General features: G+C 45.8%; 1 protein-coding gene across 1 annotated transcript in view; it reads right to left on the bottom strand.

Moving 5' to 3' along the window:
- Positions 1–574: 574 nt before the first annotated feature.
- Positions 575–23,352, bottom strand: part of LOC140391988 (anosmin-1) — a 286,799-nt gene continuing 264,021 nt past the window's right edge. Inside the window, exons 10-14 of the mRNA XM_072477109.1 lie at positions 18,786–18,880; positions 17,277–17,448; positions 3,653–3,873; positions 1,994–2,135; positions 575–1,472 (exon numbers count right to left, since the gene is read on the bottom strand). Of these exons, the coding sequence (XP_072333210.1) occupies positions 1,420–1,472; positions 1,994–2,135; positions 3,653–3,873; positions 17,277–17,448; positions 18,786–18,880 (683 nt within the window). The 3' untranslated portion in view covers positions 575–1,419. The remainder of the gene's footprint in view (positions 1,473–1,993; positions 2,136–3,652; positions 3,874–17,276; positions 17,449–18,785; positions 18,881–23,352) is intronic.

The raw sequence follows: 23,352 nt of genomic DNA, 5'->3' as shown, positions 1-23,352 counted from the left end.
CACTCCTGGAGCGAAGATATCCTTTCCTCACAGTCGTAAAATTAAAATAAAATATTGAGGTTTCCGGTCTGTGTCCTCGGCACTGCTGGGGCCTGGCCAGAGAGAGAAAAAATTGTCTGCTCATCTCTGTGGTCCATGGGAAACCCTTATTTTTAAACTTTGTCCCTGAGTTCTAGTCTCTCCCACAGGGGAACATATCCTTTCAGCATTCACCCTGTCAGGTCCCATAAGACCATAAATTATAGGAGCGGAATTAGGCCATTCGAGTCTGCTCCAGACTATATGCAGATAAAATTAACTGGGAGCTTATAACACACACACCATTATCTGCATATAGTCTTATCTTATTGTTTTCCCAATCCTTGTGTGTGATAGATGCATTTACGTTGAAGAAAAGGACAACTCCTATGGAGCATCAGGCAAAAACCTAATCCCTCTTTCTCACTCACCGTCACAATAATCTTGCTAATAAACTCAATGCATATCTAAAAAATGTCAATGTACAAAGTACTCCATGAACAGAATGTAAGCTGAATGAATCTGATCAAGTTCCACTCACAGATATTCGTCCATGTACATGTTTAGGGGAGTTATTTAATACTTCGACAATATGTACAAAGTCTAACATGTAAATATTGGGTAATGTGACATACAACAAACTCTATTTACAATTCCATTTTTACAAAATGTCTTTACAAGAGGTTCATTATCTCAAAGACGACAGGGACACGCTAAATGGACCAGAAAATGGGGTTATACAATAATAAATATTGATCTAAAAATGAATGCAATGAGAAACATGATTTCTACAGCCAGTAATAGACAAAACAGTACAGGTATTTCCACACTACATTATCATTCCAATATTAAAAAGTAAATAATTTGTACATATAGACTTTGTTAATTATTCTGTAAACGGTATCATGTTAATATATTCAGCAGAGGTAACATAGACATAGGATTCATGCCTATATGAAACACTGACAGGTCTACCATGCAACCATATTTTGCCAACATCGGATAGGATTCATTTACATTTATAATTTAATAACTTTATTACATGCATTAGATTAATTAATTGACATAATTCTCATTCCCGTTAAAGTATTCAGATTCTAGTCACGTTTTCCTAGCTGTCTGTCAATCACAGGTATCCACAGGAAATATGGAAATGTTTGCATATATCAGGATCAGCACATTCAACAAAACAGGTTAATAAATAGCACAATTTCAAAGCCACCCTTTGAAGATACAATACGGTGATGATAACATTGGAGCGAATACAATTTTTATGGCACAGATTCGACCATCTAATTTTAAAGGAGGTGCTGGAGTGGGACATTCTTAGGCCTTCTTTTCCACTGATTCTTGTCACATCAACAGTATTTAAGCACCTCTAGTAACGTAACTGGAATTGTTTCAGTATTTAACTGATACTGGTTTTTGCTGCTGCTGATGTTTCAGCCTGGGGCCTGAAGCAAAACAGATAATAGTCAGTCATACATAAACACCATGCAGAAATAGTACTAAAGTCATACGGGTGACAAGCACTAAGATCGACAGGTAAAGACAGAGTTGCTGGGGACAGTGAACATTAATTTACTCGTAAATATTACTATTATAAAGATAAATTCTAGGGCAGCACAGTGGCGCAGTGGTTAGCACTGCAGCCTCACGGCGCCAAGGTCTCCAGTTCAATCCCGGCCCTGGGTCACTGTCCGTGTGGAGTTTGCACATTCTCCCTGTGTCTGCGTGGGTTTCGCCCCCCACAACCCAAAGATGTGCAGGGTAGGTGGATTGACCACGCTAAATTGCCCCTTAATTGGAAAAAATGAATTGGGTACACTAAATTTATTTATTTTTAAATTAAGATAAATTCTAACAATTCCATCAACTGTAACCATTACCTCTTGCATTCCATGGTATTGACAAGATTTAACTCTCTAACTTATCATTCTCTACCAGTTAGGACAGCAGACACACTGAAGCTTACTGTTTAAGAGAGACGAGGATAGGCTAGGCGTCTGGAATGTTTTGACAGTTGCTGGACCCTCTCCAGCTGTAGTCAGTAATTGTACCTCCAACCGATAACACGTTGATGGTCTCAGATTGGGCACAATAAGCAAGTGGTGATCCTGCATGAGAAAAACACAATATTTCAGTATTTTAATGTTTGTCATATTTTTCACCTGGAATCAAGTTGGTTTTAAAGAGTGTGTCAGATCAATACCGAATTCCCCACTGCGGATTAACAGACCATCAAAGACACATGCACTAAGTGGCATCATTACTGGAGCCCGATACAAGAATCGAGAAAGTAACCTCAGACAGTTGCATGGAACATTGGTAAGGCCTCACTTGGAATATTGCGCACAATTCTGGTCGCCACACTACCAGAAGGAAGTGGAGGATTTGGAGAGGGTGCAGAGGAGGGTTACTAGGATGTTGCCTGGTCTGGAGGGTGTTAACTCAGCGGAGAGGCTGAATAGACTCGGACTGTTTTCATTAGAAAAATGGAGGTTGAGGAGCGACCTGATAGAGGTTTACAAGATTATGAGGCGCATGGATAGAGTGGATGGGCAGGCACTCTTTCCCAGGGTGGAGAGGTCAGTCACCAGGGGGCATAGGTTTAAGGTCTGTGGAGCAAAGTTTAGAGGAGATGTGTGAGGCAGATTTTTTACGCAGAGGATGGTGAGTGCCTGGAAGGCGTTGCCAGGGGAGGCAGATACATTAACGCTGTTTAAAAGTCATCTTGACAACACTCAGGGGCTGGTTTAGCACAGGGCTAAATCGCTGGCTTTTAAAGCAGACCAAGGCAGGCCAGCAGCACGGTTCAATTCCCGTACCAGCCTCCCCCAACAGGCGTCGGAATGTGGCGACTAGGGGCTTTTCACAGTAACTTCATTTGAAGCCTATTTGTGACAAGCGATTTTCGTTTCATTTCATTTTACATGGATAGGATGGGTATAGACGAAGTGCTGAGGGTTTTGGCCAAGAGTGGTATCATGACCGGTACAGTCTTGGATGGCCGAAAGGCCTGTTCCTGTGCTATTGTTCTTTGTTCTTCTTTGTTCTTTGTCCTCAAAAGGTCTGTGTAACTTTGTACATTTTGAAGGCAAGCACCTAAATATATTAAATTGGAATGGTTCTGTTTCTCCCGATATTTACGGTAATTTGATTCATGCTGGTGCATTTAGACTACTATTTGTTTTTTATTCACTGTTTATTGTGGATTTGTACAATAGGCACAAATAGATACACCCATTTTATGTTGTACGCTGGGGTTTTCCCATTGTATTTGTTTCCACGTGATCCTTGTTATTTTGCCAGAAGAAATAGCCAGGAGCTGTTTCATTACAATTCAAATGGTAAAATCCTCACTGATATTACTCCTCTTCGAACACTACACTTCCACCCCATAGACTCATGAGTTCGACGCGGAGGTTCGCTGCCATGGTTTTCAGTCAAAGTGCTCATGAGACTTGACAAAAGAGCCACTCTGCATGAACTCTGATCATGCATGACTTGATAGCAAGGTGGGTTCCTGATGTTCCTGGCCAGGCAAGATGCCATGCATCAGGAGCATTCAAAAGGGAATCGGCGTCAAACATTTCCTTGAGTGATTACAATCAACTGATGGTGAGTGGCTTACTGGTGGCAGTATCTGCGACTGGGATATGATGCTGTTCGGTAAGCTGTTTTGTCGGCTTTCCGTGGTCACCTCTGCCCATGTAACCTGGAATCCTGTGATTGGATGATGAAGCTGTGTTTTAAATACTCTCCAGTGGAAATGTCCTGTAATATTCCCTGCGTGGATTATAAATGACGCTGAAAGGTTCTCAGGTTTGGCCAGCACTTTGGGAATGGTTGTCACTGTAAAAAGAGGAACAAGGGTCACACAACTGTCACCATTTTGCACTTAAGCCTTTAATGACGCCAAGAATACCAGCAGTCAAATATCCAATGATCAACAATTTCATGCAAGCTCTGCTAAATCCTCATTGAAGTTACACCATACCTACCCAGCACAGGAGAATTCCAATGTCTGTTTTTTAACCTAAAGAAAAAACGTAAGGCTGAATGTTGACTCCCTGCAGCCCCCCCCCCCCCCCCCGCCGCCCCCCCCCCCCCCCCCCCCCCCCGCCGCCCCCCATCATCTGCTAAAAGGTTGGTGGAGGGGTGGGGGGGGTGGGGGGGAAGGGGATGGGGGGGGGGGGTGGAAGAGACCCGCCCCATGATCATGACTGCTGGATTGCAGCAATTGAAACACTTCCTCAAGGAGGAACTTCAACGATGGCAGCCCCCGCCGTTAAAGCTACTGGGCTTCATGCATGGTACGGTCTTGCCCCGTGGCAGTTAAAATATCAGCGGAGGCAGGATGAGGCCCTCAAGTGCCCATTAATTGGTCTCCTTAGGGCTTCATTAGGCCAAAGGGCAGGCAGGTTACCCAACCCCTCCCCTGCAAAATGTCAGACAGGCCGGGGTAAGTGGGTAGGTGGCGGGCAAACCGCTCACTGGATTTTACAAGCCCTCCCTGATTACAAACCGGCCGGTGGGGCAGCAATCCCTGTGCTCAGAAAAGCCTGGGACAAAACACAAAAACGAAATGCAGATCTCGAAACAAACAGCCTAGATTGTGTAAGTTTGACACTTCAGCAGAAATTACTGCTGAAAAACAACAGAGGAATCAAACATATCGGAAACAGAACCCATTTGGCATGTGCTGCCTGCTATTGAATCTTCTCCACAAGTAAGGTTGGCAGCCATCCATGTTTAACTACACAGTCCATTTGGGGAACAAGTTTTCCAATTGTTATTGTATGTTATTCCTGGATCATTATCATCAGAAAAAAATATGAAAGTTGGGCCAAATTGAACTGATTATGTGGCTTCGGAATTAAGCTTAGTGTCAGCAATCGGGTCGGAGGGCAGCCAGTTCCACAAACTAAAGTTTGTGTCTAAAGCAGTAAAATCTATTTATATAAATGGCAACAATCAGGAGCCAAGAAAGCCTTATAATAATGACGGAGGCTGTGTTAAAATAAATTTACCCTCATATAGCCAGGATTTCCTGCCCAACTGTGCCGTGCTTTCCGGTGGTGGAGGCAGCTCGCCATGGCAGCCTGGAGATAATGGCCATTTACGTTGCTTGCTGGCCATACCGCCGGGGATCCTGCTGCGGGAGGTTAGTTTTGACAGGACCAGAAGGCCCTGCCAGTGGAGAGAGACGAAAAGTCCGGGTCCATTCTTGGTTTTCTAAATAGAAGCACTGGGGGATCTTTGATGGAGGTAATGAGGGTCTTGGCCGCTGGCTGGAGACCTGGTGAGAGCCCCGCGTTGCCTCTTTTAGGGAAGGTATGCCAACTTAAATGGATAACTGCCCTATGATTAGGGACCCGAGATGGAAGTCCTGTCCACCTGTCAGCCAATCAGGATCCAGCAATAGCAGCTCACAGGAAAGCCGGTGGCTGCTTTAGTAAAAATGTATTTTTACGGGATGTGGGCTTCGTTCGACCAGCATTTGTTGCCCATCCCTAATTTGTTGCCCATGAAAGGTGGTGGTGAGCGGCCTTCCTGAATTGCTGCAGTCTACGTGGAGTAGGTACACCCACAGTGCTGTTAGGGAGGGAGTTCCAGGATTTTGACCCAGTGACAGTGAAGGAACGGCGATATATTTCCAAGTCAGGGTGGTGAGTGACTTGGAATAGAACCTCCAGATGATGGTGTTCCCAGGGACCTGCCGTCCTTGTCCTTGTAAATGGTAGTGGTTGTGGATTTGGAAGGTGCTGCTAAGGACCCTTGGTGAGTTCCTGCAGTGCATCTTGTAGATGGTGCACACAGCTGACATTGGGAGTCGGTGGTGGAGTGAGTAGCTGATTGTGGAACGGGTGCCAATGAAGTGGGCTGCTTTGTCCTGGATGGTGTTGAGCTTCTTGAGTGTTGTTGGAGTTGCACTCATCCAGGCAAGTGGGGAGTATTCCACCACACTCCTGACTTGTGCCTTGTAGATGGTGAGCAGGCTTTGGGGAATCAGGAGGAGAGTTACTCGCCTCAGGGTTCCTAGCCTCTAACCTGATCTTGTAGCCATAGTATTTCTTTGACTAGTCCAGTTCAGTTTTTTATCAATGGTAACCCCCCCCCAGGATGTTGATTCTGGGGAATTCAGTGATGGTCATGCCATTGAATGTCAAGGGACGGTAGTTTGTTTCTCTCGCATTGGAGATGGTCATTGCCTGTCACTTGTGTAACGCGAATGTTACTTGCCACTAGTCAGCCCAAGCCTGGATATTGTCCAGGTCTTCCTGCATTTGCATGCCGACTGCTTCAGTGTCTGAGGAGTCACAAATGCTGCTGAACATTAATCAACAAACTTCCCCACACCTGACCTTATGTTGGAGGGAAGGTTATTGATGAAGCAGCTGAAGATGGTAGGACCTAGGACACTACTCTGAGGAACTCCTGCAGTAATGTCCTGGAACTGAGATGACTGACCTCCAGCAGCCACAACCATCTCCCTTTGAGCTTGGAATGTCTCCAAACAGTGGAGAGTTTCCACCCTGATTCCCATTGACTCAAGTTTAGCTCGGCCCCCTTGATGCCATTCTCGATCAAATGCTGTCTTGATGTCAAGGGCAGTCACTCTCACCTCACCTCAGGAGCTCAGCGCTTTTATCCATGTTTATTAGTATTGACGCTGGATCCCAGACCACAGGTGAGTGATGCCAGAAGGAGGTTCGCAAGTAAGGTGGGGGGGCCGTGGTCAGCAGAAAGTACAGAGGGCAGCACAGTAGCATTGTGGATAGCACAATTGCTTCACAGCTCCAGGGTCCGAGGTTCGATTCCGGCTTGGGTCACTGTCTGTGCGGAGTCTACACATCCTCCCCGTGTGTGCGTGGGTTTCCTCCGGGTGCTCCGGTTTCCTCCCACAGTCCAAAGATGTGCAGGTTAGGTGGATTGGCCATGATAAATTGCCCTTAGTGTCCAAAATTACACTTAGTGTGGGGTGGAGGTGTTGACTTTGGGTAGGGTGCTCTTTCCAAGAGCCGGTGCAGACTAAATGGGCCGAATGGCCTCCTTCTGCACTGTAAGTTCAATGATAATCTATGATTAATCGAGGACAAAGGTTCGGCACAACATCGTGGGCCGAAGGGCCTGTTCTGTGCTGTATTTTTATATGTTCTATGTAGGATGGCTCTCGGTGGGTCCCTTCCAAAGGCCAGATCCCTTTGAATGAGAGAAGCAGCTACCCTGGGAGTACAGATTTGCTTGTTCTGCTCCTCGCTTGGGCAAATGTCAGTGGCATTACGTGGGCATTAATTACCCACCTTTAAGACAACCCACCCTTTCTTGGTATTAGTCTGGTAAACTTTCTCTGTAGTGCTTCTAACACATTTACATCTTTCCTTAAATAAGGAGACCAATACAGTACACAGTTCTCCAGATATTGAATCGTAGAATACGGTCTCACTAATGCTCTGTACAACTGAAGCATAACCTCCCTACTTTTTTAATCAATTCCCCTTCTGTCTCAGATAAGCCGATTCTCGCAGTAAAATTACAAGAGGTGTGTTTCTTTTTAAAATGAAACCCTCTGAGAGGGTTGTGAATTCCCAGGATTTTCCACAGGTTGCTGCATCCTCAGGGAACGTGGCTTCTACTTGCACAAATAAAAAGAATTGCTTTCAGCTTGGAGATTTCATAGAAAATATTTATTTAACTTCTGGAGGCAGCACTTTAAATTGAAAAGCATTTTGCAGCCTTTGCCATTCTGTTGTTGGTTAGGGAGCAGGGTCAGGTCTTGGCTGCTCACTCTCTATAACAAAGTTGCCAATCAGCAGTCAGAGAGCATCTCCGCGAGGCCCTGTAGCTGCTGCTGCCTTTTTCCTTTTGTTTGTGCACAACCCACCGACTGCTTTCTACAAAGCAACACATCACTTTTAAAGAGGTAAGTATCCCGCGACTATTAAAGACACGGTACCCAAAAATCATATAAACAAATGCAGCGTTACAATTGCTAAATTATTTATGCATGTTCCCACACCTTTAATAAAAGATAAAATGGAAACTCTGTGACCCAAGGTCCTAAGTAGCAAACATTTAAGGCTGGATTCTTCTGCTCCGCCCGCCGCAAGATCGCCACGGGTGGGACGAGGACCATGTAAAGGTCCACCGACCTCAGGCAAGAATTTCCGGGCACGGCTGGGCCCAGCCAGAGAGTCCTGCCCTTAATGTTGTGTAATATTCCGTTGGCACTTGCGCTATGGGTTCACAACATCTTTTATTTTTACCCTAAGTAAAAATTAAACAAGAATAAGGAGGGTAGTTTTGTGCTGCATCCTTACCCACTAGGAATTGGGTTCAGACCCATGAATCAAATCTTGAAATAATGCAGTACTTGTATTACACATTGCAGTCAACAGGAGTAGGTGGGATTACATTTCATCGGCCTGGACAAAACAGTAAGTATCTAATCACCATATAAAGTTTCTATTTCTATTCTATCATCAAATAGAATTTACTTTTGCCTTTTCCATGGAGTAAACGTGCGCAGAAAGCACGCGCAGTGCATGTGCTGACCCTGCACATGTGCAGTAAGCGTACACCGTGGCATGGTCAACTGGTGTGACAATAGCCTGAAAAGCTAGGCCAGATACAAAATTCGACAATCTAAATTAAACAGCAGTCAACAGCTTGAGCTGCCAGGCCTGATGGGAATTCAGACAGGCCCAGTAAACACAGACACTGATCAGAGGCAAACAAAGGTAACTCTGAACTTCTCCTGGAAGTTGGGGCCGGATGGACTCGATCTTGGCCAAAAAAGGACAGTATTTTGTGTATTGTCTCACATCGGCCAGACTCACAGGCATTTCCCGTCCAGTATCAATCGAACTCAGCGGAGCCTCAAAACCATATATGGAAAGGGCTACGTGCGCTCCATATACCTGAGAATGGATCCCTAGCGGGCTCCTGTCGTCTTCCATGTATGGAATCAGCAATTCCATTGGGTGGTGCGGTCCTCCTCCAGTAACCTCATTGGCTGGAAGCCAGAGAACTTTAAGGATTTAGAGTTTCAGTAATAAAATCGGATTGAACCACAAATCCACCATTGTCCTTTGTTGGTCTTATGAGTAAAGGCACCTGGGTAAAAGAGTTCTGAGATAAACTAGCCGAGATGTCTAACGTTTACAGACAACACTGAGAACGAGTTCTCGATCCACCAGTCGACTACGTTCGGCATTTATGGGATGTCTGAGATGGAGATCTAACTGCTCGAATATCCTATGAGTGTATGTGGGTTTTGATGTTAAAATAATCTGATTTTACAGTGTACCAGTCAGCAAGCCAAGCCTAATATGCATATTTTAGCAGCAAATTGTATCTGCTGATGTGGCTTTCCATGACTAGAATGGTTTATTCTGATGGGTTGGAGTGACTCTCATAGCACTGTCACCTAAGTGATCATAGGGTGGAATTTAATGCCCTCCTGCAGGGCATTTTTGGTGGTGGGACGCATTTAGTCAGCCGGGAGGGTGTCGGGTGTGAATCCCAACCCCAGCCTAATTTAGTCCACCCCAATGAAGCTAACTGAGGCCCTTAACTGGGGCAATTAATAAACGTGTGTGGGGTTACTTGTCAGCTTCTGGAAATCCCTTGTTCAAAGGCACTCAGTGGCTGATTGAGGCATTTGGCATTGGGAAGAATAGGGGTTCAATCACTGAGAGCCAACCATCTGACCTTGCTGCCAACCATGTACCCCACCTCTCCCATGTGATCCCCAACCCATGAGACCACCTCCCCCCCCCCCCCCCCCCCCTCCCTCCCCCCCCATCATCACTAACCAACTCCAGCCTACAAATCAGCAGCCAGGATAATGGAGACAGCTTTAACAATGTTAACCAGGGAGCCAATAATAAAAAGGGTTCACTCTCTGATGACCAAAACTGCAGAACTAAGGGCAGCACGGTGGAGCAGTGGGTTAACCCTGATGCTTCACGGCGCCAAGGTCCCAAGTTCAATCCCGGCTCTGGGTCACTGTCCGTGTGGAGTTTGCACATTCTCCCCGTGTTTATGTGGGTTTCGCCCCACAACCCAAAGATGTGCAGGGTTGGTGGATTGGACTCGCTAAATTGCCCCTTAATTGGCAAAAAAAAATGAATTGGGTACTCTAAATGAAATTTATTTTTAAAAACTGCAGAACTACCAAATAAAGACTCATGGACCTTGATTTTCCTCCTTGTGGGAATGTTAATTAGCCTGATTGGAATGGAAGCTTGAAGAAAATTTAAATGGGGAGATGGGTTTGTGGAGATATCTTTGAACACCACACTCTGAGTCTTGCCATAGGTATTCTGAGGGATTAAGTGTAGCTTCATATGATCTGTCAGGGGATTAATAAACTACTCATGTGGTTTATAAACTAACTGTCAATCTAAATTGGGTTGTATTTGAAAAATAAAACAGCAGCTCATGATTCTTGTACCAAGTGCCTTGACCTTTGAGAAAGTGTCTCCTGATTTATGAGTCGGTTGGGTTGGTATGACTACAAATAGCTGAGGCCCAAGCACAGATATTTGTGGTACACCACTGGACTGGGATGTAACCAATTGATTACTACTCTCTGTTTTTCTCTGTTAACCCAATCCATGTCGAATATAACTCCCAACTCCATGGCCCTAATTTTCTGTAATCATTTTGTCAAAGTGGAGTTGCTCTTCCCCAGTTTCAAATTTTTCTTCTTTAAATATTTACCCAATTCCCTCTTGGAGGGTACTATTGAATCTGTATCCACCCTACCTCGCTGCTGTGGGTCCAGAGTCAAAGGTAGCTAAACAACGGTGTCGGCCATTTTTGGGACACCCATCACCGAGGGCAGATACAGACAGCAGATTTCCTTCTTGAAAGGACATGAGAGAACCTGGTGGATTTTTATCACAACCGATAATAGTTTTGAGGTTAACGTTACTGAGTCTAGCTTTCAGATTTTTCTCTCACTGAATTTAAATTCCACCATTTGCCACAGTGGGATTTGAACCCATGTCTCCAGAGAATCAGCCTGGATCTCTGAATTACTAGTCCAATGACATTACCATTACATTCCCTCAGCTCTTAGAGGCTGAGGCAGGAGATTAGCTATGATCCCACTGAATGGTGAAGTAATCTCAAAGGGCCTATGTCTGCTCCTATTTCTTACGTTCCTACATTCTGGAATGACTGGCTATTTGGAGTTATTATGCGAGGCGGGATTTTCTGGCCTCTCCCACTGATGGGATTTTCGAGTCCGGCTAAAACCAATGGGGATTTAAATGGATCGCCACATTCGCTGAGGGAAAGCCCACCCCGGCAATGCTGGAAAGTGTCAGCACTAGTCGCGGCAGTCACATTAAAGTTCAAACTTAACCTCTTCAGCTTCCAGATAAAATGAGCTACGGTTTCCTGGAATTCTTTGAGGACATTATGAGTGCGGTGTGCGATGGGGAACCGGTGGATATAGTGTATCTGGATTTCCAGAAGGCATTCGACAAGGTGCCACACAAAAGGCTGCTGCATAAAATAAAAGTGCACGGCATTACAGGTAATGTATTAGCATGGATAGAGGGTTGGTTCACTAACAGAAAGCAAAAAAGTGGGGATAAATAGATGTTTTTCTGGTTGCAGATCAGTGACTAGTGGTGTGCCTCAGGGATCAGTGCTTGGACCACAATTGTTTACAATTTACAGATGATTTGGAGTTGGGGACCAATTGTAATGTGTCAAAGTTCAGAAATAACACTAAGATGAGTGGTAGAGCAAAGTGCACAGAGGACACTGAGAGTCTGCAGAGGGATTTAGATAGTTTAAGTGATTGGGCAAGGGTCTGGCAGATGGAGTACACTGTTGGTAAATGTGAAGTCATCTATTTTGGTAGGAATAACAGCAAACTGGATGATTATTTAAATGGTAAAAAATTGCACCATGCTGCTGTGCAGAGGAACCTGGGTGTCCTTGTGCATGAATCGCAAAAAGTTGGTTTGCAGGTGCAGCAGGTAATTAAGAAGGCAAACCGAATTTTGTCATTCATTGCCAGAGGGATGGAGTTTAAAAGCATGGAGGTTATGTGGCAGCTGTATAGGGTGCTGGTGAGGCTACAGCTGGAGTACTGTGTACAGTTTTGGTCTCCTTACTTGAGAAAGGATGTACTGGCATTGGAGGGGGTGCAGAGGAGATTATCATAGAATAATAGAATTTACAGTGCAGAAGGAGGCCATTCAGTCCATCAAGTCGACACCGCCACTTGAAAGAGCACTCTACCCAAGCACACACCTTCACCTTATCCCTGTAACCCAGAAACCCCACCTAACTTTTGACTCTACGGGGCAATTTAGAGTGACCAATCCACCTAACCCACACATCTTTGGACTTTTGGAGGAAATCAGAGCACCCAGAGGAAGCCCATGCAGACACGGGAGAACATGCAGACTCCGCACAGACAGCGACACATGCCGGGAATGCAACCCGGGTCCCTAGCGCTGCAAAGCAACAGTGCTAACCACTGTGCTACCGTGCCACCTTTCTAGGCTATCTAAGTTGATTCCAGAGTTGAGAGGATTGGCTTATGAGGAGACACTGAACAGACTGGGGCTATACTCATTGGAATTTAGAAGGATGAGGGGGGATCTTATAGAAACATATAAAATTATGAAGAGAATAGATAGACAGAAGCAGGGAGGTTGTTTCCACTGTGGGTGAAACTAGCACTCTGGGGCATAGGCTCAGAGGAGGAACAGATTTAGGACTGAGTTGAGGAGGAACTTCTTCATCCAAAGGGGTGGGAATCTGTGGAATTTCCTGCCCAGAGCAGCAGTTGAGGCTATCTCGTTGAATGTTTTTAAGGCAAAGATAGATAGATTTTTGAACAGTAAAGGGATTAAGAGTTATGGTGAGCGGGTGGGTAAGTGGAGCTGAGTCCACAAAAATATCAGCCATGATCTTATAGAATGGCAGAGCAGGCTCAAGGGACCAGATGGTCTACTCCTAGTTCTTATGTTCTTCTATTATGTTCGGTTGAGCCACATTATTTTGGAGGCTAAATTAGTGACCAAGAACGAGTGTGGGGATTGCAATGCCCCTGCTATTGATTGCAACGCAAGAAAAATGCTACCTTTGTGCTCGTTTGAGTTTGTGTGTCCAGCCAATGCTAACATTGCTGTTCATTGGCTGGATGCATTGGAAGGTTGCCAACATTGTGAGTGGACCATCACTTAAAGCTAGTCTACATTGCTGAAAGCTGGCCTGCGTCTCTTAAAGAAGAGGTGCATTGTGGCTGAAGCTGGTGCTGGGGGTCACAGTTGAAGAGAACATGATCTTGGAAAGAATGAGGAATGGGCTTCAAAAGCTTTTCAGTCTGAAGGTCTCGATGGAGGAGGTGAGAAGGAAAAGAGATATTCTGTATCCGCCAGTTGGGGTGGGAAGACAGGGGAAGGAGGCCATCCAGATATATAGTCAAAAGGTTGGGGAGTTGTTAGAGGTGGGGGTTAGTGCCAGGCCAACCAGGACCTCAATGTCGTGCTGGAAGAAGTTCAATGATCTCACACAAGTGCTCAAAGTCAGTGAAATATCTTCAAATGCCATAATCTACCAATTGGCCTCAGCCACTGCTCAAATCACCATACCCCCATCACTCATCTACCAACAAACTCCATTAATCAGGACTCATACTGAACATTCAATGCTTCAACTAACTTTCATTTACTTAGTACTACTGCAAGCCTCAATTCCACATCTCACAGTTTGTACTCACTGTCAACCACAATAGTCATATCAGGCAAGCGGGTTGCCCAATACTCAGCAAAACATTTCCTTCACTCTTGCAGGACAAGGTAACGTATGACAGAGAACAACAGGAGCCAAAAGATGCGGACAAGCATGGCTGCATATCCTAACCTTGACGAAGGAGATGGTGTTGGCTATTTTGGGATGGCCGCAGGAGTGAGACTGAAACCATTGAAGGTGACAGTATCTTCATACCTGATCCTCTTTCTCCATTATCCATCAACCCACTCTCTCTGATTTACAAGCTGCAGAAGTGTCGGTATGCAACCCTAAGATGCCCCCTTTCCCACGCTTCAAATATTCTTCCTTTTTCCTTTCAGATAACAGGGATGCAACCCTACAAGGAGAGGGTGATGATGAAGATATAGGCTGGTTTCACACTCTCAGCCACCAGCTCACAAGTCGATACTACACATAGTTTTGAGGGTAAATTAGAGATGTATCTATACGTGATACCGGGCACTGGACTCCAGCCATGCTGGGGACAAGAATAGGGCAGGTGTCAGTAGCCAGAGAGCGAGGGTGCACAGGAGTTCTGATGCAGTACACGCTACAGTCGGCATGTGGCATCTGCAAAGTGATGCACCTGCAGTCAATGGTACCCGAAACAATGGGGAAACAAGAAATCCCAAAAAACTGCATTCCTTTTCCACCTGCTTATGACTGGCTGGAGAAAATAAAATGTTAAGTAGAGAGCTTTGGTGACCTTCCCTTACCTAAAAACGGATGGCAAACATGCAAGATTTGCCAAATGTCTGTAGATCCAGTCTGGTTGGAATCAGATGCCGATACGTTTTTTGCGACAGTCACCTTCACAGACACTGACTATGTGCTCCATTCCCTGATCTGAGGTTGAAGTTTTGTTTGTACTTGTAGACAGATTTTAATGAGGGCATCCTCACTGAAGTGCAGCCATAACCTTCTGGTAGGAGGACTGACCCTTGAATAATCGGGTGGATATTGCCTCCTGCTGAGAACAGCCCCCCCCCCCCCCCCCCCCCCCACTCCACCCCCAATCTCCGTCCTCCCTATTCCAGCAGCTTGGTCTGCTCTGTGTCATCTCTGCTCATTCTCCAAGTCGAGCAATATTCCGAGGAGTATTGCTAAGCATGCTCAGGACTGGGAGCTGAACAAAGTTCTTCAGCGCCTATCACTACTCCGTGTAGACTTTTGCAACTTAATATAACTTCAGAAATCTCCAAACATCCCCAGAGTCATGGAAACAGCCTGAGGAGTTTGACCTGAAACTAGCAAGCGATTGCTGATGATCCCTTAATACTGTCGGAGGGAGGGGTCTTTCCAGTCACTGAACATGCATTCACCTATACAAGATGAAGCGAGGGCATTGGTTGGAGCATTAAGCTCCTTTGAGTAGGTGTCAAATTAGTGGTCTGCCTATTTTGCATACATCCTGCAGGTGCTCACAGCACAAGGACCAACGTCGGCACCAACATGGTGCCTGGCATGAATCGACACATCAGAGTGTGCACATGTCAAGGATATTATTTTGGGGTTATAAGTAAATTTGTTGCACCAATTAATGGGCAGTATTGAAGCCAATTCTCTCCCTCAACCTTAGGAATATATATAAGATACAAAACATCAAAGTGGGCTGAACCAGGCCTATACAATCCATTGTGCACAATGTATATGCGGGACATGAATCCTCCAGTTCTGATAACGTTACATAAAGACTACTTATGCAGAACTTGGCAAAGGCAAACCCTTTGGCCCTTAGCCAACAGGTTTAATGCAGTTGGGGTGGACTGATATATATGACCTACCATCATTATTGTTCTGGAGCCCGCATTTTCTACAGTATTTGTTCTACTGCACAAATATTCGAGTTTATTTCTGATTCGTTGCTCTCTGCACAGAGCAAGCTATGTAAAACTGACATTGTCAGATGGGTTACCCCATCTCTGGATCTGTAAAGATTTAATCACCTGCTAATGCTCGCATTCCAAGCATTGTCTGGCATCTTTGAATCTGTCTATACATATGTTTCTGGAACATACCTCTTCATTCACCTGAGGAAGGAGCAGCGCTCCGAAAGCTAGTGACATCGAAACAAACCTGTTGGACTTTAACCTGGTGTTGTAAGACTTCTTACTGTGCTCACCCCAGTCCAACGCCGGCATCTCCACATCATTGTCATTGATGCCACAATTGGGTACCAATGTTAAGGGTGGCACAATGGCGCAGTGGTTAGCTCTGCTGTCTACGTCACGGAGGACCCGGGTTTGATCCCGGTCCTGGGTCACTGTCCGTGTGGTGTTTGCACATTCTTGCCGTGCCTGCGTGGGTTTCACCCCCACAACGCAAAGCTGTGCAGGCTAGGTGGATTGGCTACGCTAAATTGCCCCTTAATTGGGAAAACATAATTGGGTACTCTAAATGTATTTTAAAAATACAATTGAGCACCAATGTCAGGTTTTATATGATGTTCATATTGCATGTGCTTTGATTAAGAGGTGGATGATATTTCTAGTCTCTCCTTAACTTGTGCTAGAGGATGTTACAGAACGAACAACATTCAAAAAAAGCCTTTCACATCCTCAGGATATCTCCAAGTGCTGCAAAGCAAATGAAATGTTTTTGAAGTGTGGTTACTGTTGTTGTACAGGGAAATGTAGCATCCAACCTTTGCATACCAAGGTCCCATGATGAGGTACGTAATGGTAAAAAAACTTTGTGGTGGTGTGAGTTAACTAATAAATATTGGCCAAATGAGACCCAGTTGAAATGCAATATCTGAAAGGCAGTGCCTCCAACAGCGCAGCATGACACTAAACTGTCAGCACAAGTCTCTGAAGCAGGGCTTAAACCCATGATCAAGAGACTCCATCCATGAAAACTTTGCCAAATGTGATGGACTTTATGACACGTGTCTTTTTTCCTTAAGTTAGATCCCTCATATACTTTTAATCATTTGACACTATTGCATACACCGACTAGATTTTGCTTGGCGTCTACCATTTTTCTGCCGTAAAATATAAATTGCAGAAGCAATGCTACTTTGAAGACTGTCGAAAAGAAAATCAGCAGCTTGAGAAACGGCGTGCCAATCTGCTTGGATCCACATGTGTTTCACCCCCAAGGTACTTCATCAAACTATTAGATATAAAGCACAAGAAGGGATCAAAACGTCTCACTAAACCTGTGATGATGGAAAGCTTGAGAGTTCAGGAATCTGGGATTCACTTACCCAAATTAGGAATGGCCCCATTATTCGAGAATCTTATCAGTCTAATCTACATTCACTTTCCCAAATGAAAAATACTGAGGAGTGACAAGAGTTCAAATCCATGACAATTTTGATGGACAGTCAAATTTCACACCACGTCAACTACTGGGTTGGCCTATATTTGTACCTGTCATACTTTTCTTCTGTTTCAGAAACACAGGCGTAAATAAAACAGGAAGCTCACTGGAAGCATATAATTCAGTCTTGGAGTAGTACTTACTCCCCTCGCCAGGGCAGCTGTTGCGCTTGTGACCTTTGCCTCGAGAAGATGAGCATGGTGGAGTTGTGAAGATCACAGCCTCTGCTTTTCCATGACCCTTGGCCATTATTGCTTGGACTGTAACTTTATATTTGCAAGAGAATAATAATCCTGGGAGAATGACGTAATTTTCCTGTGCAGAAGATAAAATGATATTCTATTTACTGGAGTGCTCTTGTCGTTATTCTTCGGGATGGACTGTAATTAAATCATGAAGCATATGAATACTTTAATGATGTTTTTTAAATGATTAGATAAATCTGTAAAGATATAGAAATATTGTTTTATTCTTTTATATTTATAACTACAAACAAATACGGCGTAGCATCAGAAGACCCATTTAATGTGTCCCATTTGTAATTATTCTCATCGGGCATTCCTTAAATCAAAAGTTCCCTTTTTTGTATTTGCTTATGCACAGTATTAGTTGAGGAAAAAGATTTCTGCTTCATAGGAACTGTCACACTTCTGTTGTGTTCTATTCTGCCCCTTCACCTTTATACCATGACGGCCAACAAAACATCACAATTCAAGCCAATCAGTGTCAGGGAGAGACTGGCACCTACAGCACCTTGAATGGGAAAGCAGCACTGCTGGGCTGCTGCAGAATGATTAATATTTCTGAACAGTAAATGCTCTAAAAGCAGCAGGAAACATTCAGCATACATGGTAGGCTCAGAATACATTGGTCGCTCAGTGACCTGATGGGGTGCTGAGCAATACACACCAGGCACAGGTTTCAGTGGACGTGTCAACACAGCCAACACAATCGATCTGTGCCTCTGGCTGGGCTGAGTAAAACAAAATCCACTGGGGCTCTCATTCCTGATTACTCTCCAGTCATTCCTGCTGGAAGTGCATTTGGTTGGTTAGCGGGATGAAGACAGAAGTGGGCTGCACGTGCCGCCTCCTAAACTTAAATTTGTTTTCTGTCCAACCTCATGCACAACAAATGACCTTATGGAAAAGCTTTCCTGAGGATTTCCTGAGCTTCCTTGAGGGTGGGCACAGTGGCAGTGTGGTTAGCACTGCTGCCTCACAGATCCAGGGACCTGGGTTCGATTCTGACGTCGGGTGACTGTGTGGAGTTGGTACATTCTCCCCTATATCCGCGTGGGTTTCCTCCGGATGTTCCGGTTTCCTCCCCACTCCCCAAAGATGGCCGTATGAAATTGCCCCTCAGGGTGGAGTTTCAGGAATAGGGTGGGGGATTGGGCCTCAGTAGGGTGGTCTTTTGAAGGGTTGGCACAGACCCGATGGGCCGAATGGCCTCTTTCTGCACTGTAAGGATTCTATGAGTCTCGGCACCTGGCGAGCCACATAACAACAAGAGTCAATGTCTTTAGGAGTGAAAGAGAGAGAATTGAGGGAAGGGAGGAAAAAATAAAGAAAGTCCAACTCTTGTGTTTGAAATTAATACGATAGAAGTTCAATGAAGATGAGTAAGAAAGTTATTTGTGTGGAACTTACATGGGAGATAGCTTTTCTGGAAATTTTGGTCTCATTGTGCGTGCAGGACTCCGGCATCCACTGGACAAGATATCGCTCTGCAATGTCACCTGGATCTAGGAACAAGGTAAAATGCATGTTACCATTCAGCAGGTGCCCTTGGCCAAATTCACATGTGCAAATTCGAAGCTGTTGCCAGCCATATGTTAATCAGGTGTGACGGATAAGTTCAATGAAACATTTGGTCTGAAGTATGATGCTGTCAAATTGTGGTGGTATGTATTAGGTGTAATACGGTACACCATGAATGCCGAGGAGCTATTGGAGGACAGATGCTGGGTCCCGATTGGCTCTGCCGCCTACTGGGCTCCACCCAGATAGGCGGGGTATAAGAACCCGGTTTACTCCCCGCAGCTGCATTCTGTGACTGAGCTGCTGGGGAACAAGTCTGCTCAATAAAGCCTCGATTGAAGTTCTCTATGTCTCGCCTCGTATGTGATCGATGGTGCTACAATTTAATGAGCAGACTTGTTCCCCAGCAGCTGTCGACAGAGGCCCGCCAGGCCTTCAGCCGCATCAAAGCGGATATCGCAAAGGCCACGATGCGCGCCATCGACAAGTCCCTCCCCTTCCAAGTCGAGAGCGATGCATCCGACGTAGCTCTGGCGGCCACTCTCAACCAAGCGGGCAGACCCGTGGCCTTTTTCTCCCGGACCCTCCACGCTTCAGAAATCCGCCATTCCTCAGTAGAAAAGGAGGCCCAAGCCATAGTGGAAGCTGTGCGACATTGGAGGCATTACCTGGCCGGTAGGAGATTCACTCTCCTCACTGACCAACAGTCGGTAGCCTTCATGTTCGATAATGCACAGCGGGGCAAGATAAAGAACGACAAGATCCTGTGGTGGAGGATCAAACTCTCCACCTACAACTGTGAGATCTTGTACCGTCCCGGAAAGCTGAATGAGCCGTCCGATGCCCTATCTCGTGGCACATGTGCCAACGCACAAGTGGACCGCCTCTAAGCCCTCCACGAGGACCTCTGCCACCCGGGGGTCACTCGCTTCTACCACTTTATAAAGGCCCGCAACCTCCCGTACTCGGTCGAGGAGGTCCGAACAGTCACCAGGAACTGCCAAATCTGCGCAGAATGCAAACCGCATTTTTTCAGGCCAGATAGAGCGCACCTGATAAAGGCTTCCCGTCCCTTTGAACGCCTCAGTCTGGATTTCAAAGGCCCCCTCCCCTCCCGTTTCCCCTTCACCATCCCCTGCCCCGACATGACCGCGGCCACGGTCATTAAAGCCCTCTGCACCATCTTTACCCTGTTTGGTTTCCCCGCCTACATCCATAGCGACAGGGGGTCCTCCTTCATGAGTGACGAGCTGCGTCAATTCCTGCTCAGCAAGGGCATAGCCTCGAGCAGGACGACCAGCTACAACCCCCGGGGGAACGGGCAGGTAGAGAGGGAGAATGGAACGGTCTGGAAGACCGTCCTACTGGCCCTACGGTCGAGGAATCTCCCAACTTCCCGCTAGCAGGAAGTCCTCCCGGATGCCCTTCATTCTATCCGGTCCCTGCTGTGCACCACCACAAACCAAACGCCACACAAGCGCCTCCTTGTCTTCCCTAGGAAGTCCGCTTCTGGAACGTCACTTCCGACCTGGCTGGCAGCCCCGGGACCCATCCTGCTCCGGAAACATGTGCGGGCGCACAAATCAGACCCACTGGTGGAAAAGGTACATCTACTCCACGCCAACCCGCAGTACGCCTAAGTGGCGTTCCCAGACGGCCGACAGGACACGGACTCTCTGCGGGACCTGGCGCCCGCCAGAGCTCCCCACACCCCCCTAACACCAATCACCACCCCCTTACTCCCGCTGGTGCACCCCACAGCCACCCCCTTTTTGGGGGGATCGGTTCTCTTCCCAGGCCCGTCCAGGAGTAAGGAAACAGAGAGGGACAGCATGATGCTCCCAGAGTCGACCGGACCCGAGCCAGCACCACCACCACCACCACCCGGGCTGCGACGATTGGAGAGGGCGACCAGAGCACCATCTCGACTCATCGAGTCGACTTAAGATGTATATAATTCAGTGTCCCAGTAAAGCGGCATTGTTGTAAATAGTTAACGCTGCTAATTGGGTAAAATGTGAATAATTCAGTGGCCCAGTAAAAGCGGCATGGTTGTATATAGTTCAATGGTTAAGGTACCGACCCTGTAAACCCCGACCACCATACCACCCACCACCCCGCTGGGTTCCTTTTTAACAAGGGGAGAATGTGGTGGTATGTATTAGGGGTAATACGGCACACCATGAATGCCGAGGAGCTATTGGAGGACAGATGCTGGTCCCGATTGGATCTGCCGCCTACTGGGCTCCACCCAGATAGGCGGGGTATAAGAACCCAGTTTACTCCCCGCAGCTGCATTCTGTGACTGAGCTGCTGGGGAACAAGTCTGAACAAGTCTGCTCAATAAAGCCTCGATTGAAGTTCTCTACGTCTCGCCTCGTGCGTGATCGATGGTGCTACACAAATATTCTTATTTTTTTCTGAATAACAAAACATTCACAAGAATTGTAAACAGATCTATTATTCTCCTTCAAGATGAGTTCTGATTAAATCTTTTATGGGACTCAGTGCTCTCCTTGAGGCCTCGATGGGAAATATAACTTCCAAACTTCAAGTTTTGCATGATTCAATACGAATTCCAACCAGATTTTAACCAATGGAAATGAGCAGTTAAGGTTAGCAACTGATATTTAGCTTAGGTTGATACTCCAGAGCTTAATCAGTACAAGATTGACATTAACACTGGAAGTATGAATTCAATGTTTTATATTTGGATGGATAAGTAGTATTTGCCTCTGAATCTTCCTACCCCAGAAGTGATCTGAGTACATTGGTAGCATGAGGAGAGACAAGGCTAATTAACAATAATAACCTCAGGATGCACAGAGATCAGATTGGTCTCTCTCTGCCTACATTCCAATGCTTGTGCATATTTGAACAGTACCTGCATTACATCTGTTTTATTCTGAATTCCCTCTCAACCATTTTTGTCCATGTTCATCCCAAAACAGGGAGATTTCAGTTACTAATTCAGAAATGCTTACTAAATGTATGTGAACACCAGAGGCTTCATGGTTTAGCACAGCGGGCTAAACAGCTGGCTTGTAATGCAGAACAATGCCAGCAGCGCGGGTTCAATTCCCGTACCAGCCTCCCTGAACAGGCGCCGGAATGTGGCGACTAGGGGCTTTTCACGGTAACTTCATTGAAGCCTACTTGTGACAATAAGCGATTATTAATTTTCGCGATTATTATTTTTTCTGATTGTACACTGGTGTTCATCATCGCAAAGTACCTGAAGGTCAGGAGGTCAGGAGTGGGGATACCCATTGCTGTAACACAGCCATGTTGATTTTTGGTTCACTAAAATTAATGACCAGAAAGTTGGATAGCTTTCGAACAAGGATACTACCTCCATGCCATGATATTCCGATATAGGGTACTGCCAGTAAGTGTCACCCTCTTTACTGTTTTACTGAGAAAACTTGTGCTGAAGGATGCAAGGACACCCACCAAAAAGTGTCCTTTCCAAAAACTGTGAATCACAATGCCGTTAACATCATTCATCTGCAATCTTCGCATAGCAACTTGCATTCTACAGTGGCATTAATATAATGCTGCAAAGTGCTACACGGCAGCATTATCAAACAACATTCAGCACTGAGCTGCATAATATGACGTTAGGACAGGTGGGTTAAAGGCCTGGGTTTTTAGGAGCATCCTTCAAAAAAAGAAGGGCGGCATGTGGCGCAGTGATTAGCACTGGGACTGCGGCGCTGAGGACCTGGGTTCGAATCCCAACCCTGGGTCACTGTCCGTGTGGAGTTTGCACATTCTCCCCATGACTGCGTGGGTTCCACCCCCACAACCCAAAAGATGTGCAGGTTAGGTGGATTGGCCACGCTAAATTGCCCCTTAATTGGGGAAAAAATAATTGGGTACTCTAAATTTATTTTTGAAAAGGAAAAAGTTACAGAGAGACACTCGGAGGTCGAGCTGTGGAGGATAGGGTCACAACTCTTTAGAGTTGAGTCAACATCACTTTGGAGGACCACCTCCTTTCTGCACCCGGGCACCCATTTTACTGTCTGTGGCCGATATATTGCGCCGTAAAGTTTGTGCAGTCTGGCTCAGCCTTCAGGTGAGGGTATGTCGGCATTTCCCATTCTCACTGGGTTTACTTCCTTTCAAGAGGGCCACATCTTGATTTTGATCCATTGTAATCAACACCTTCCCACCCCCATCCCCTCACCCTGACCACCCAGTTAGTCATTACATGTACTCATCCCAATAGTTTAAGAAGCTAGGTCACTCCCAAATCAACACATAAATCCCTGAGCAATGTGTGCAACTTGCTTTCATTCATTGCCCATTCCCACCCCACTGCATATAGGCCCATGAATTTCTCAGAAAGCAGCTGAAACACTTTGGGCGTGATTCAGCAGACTGTAGTTAAACATGGAAACATTGAAAATAGAGGGAGGAGGAGGTCATTCAGCCCTTCGAGCTGCTCTGC

Source organism: Scyliorhinus torazame, chromosome 15 (assembly GCF_047496885.1).
Source record: "Scyliorhinus torazame isolate Kashiwa2021f chromosome 15, sScyTor2.1, whole genome shotgun sequence".
NCBI lineage: Eukaryota > Metazoa > Chordata > Chondrichthyes > Carcharhiniformes > Scyliorhinidae > Scyliorhinus > Scyliorhinus torazame.
This window is presented reverse-complemented; position numbering and strand designations above follow the sequence as displayed.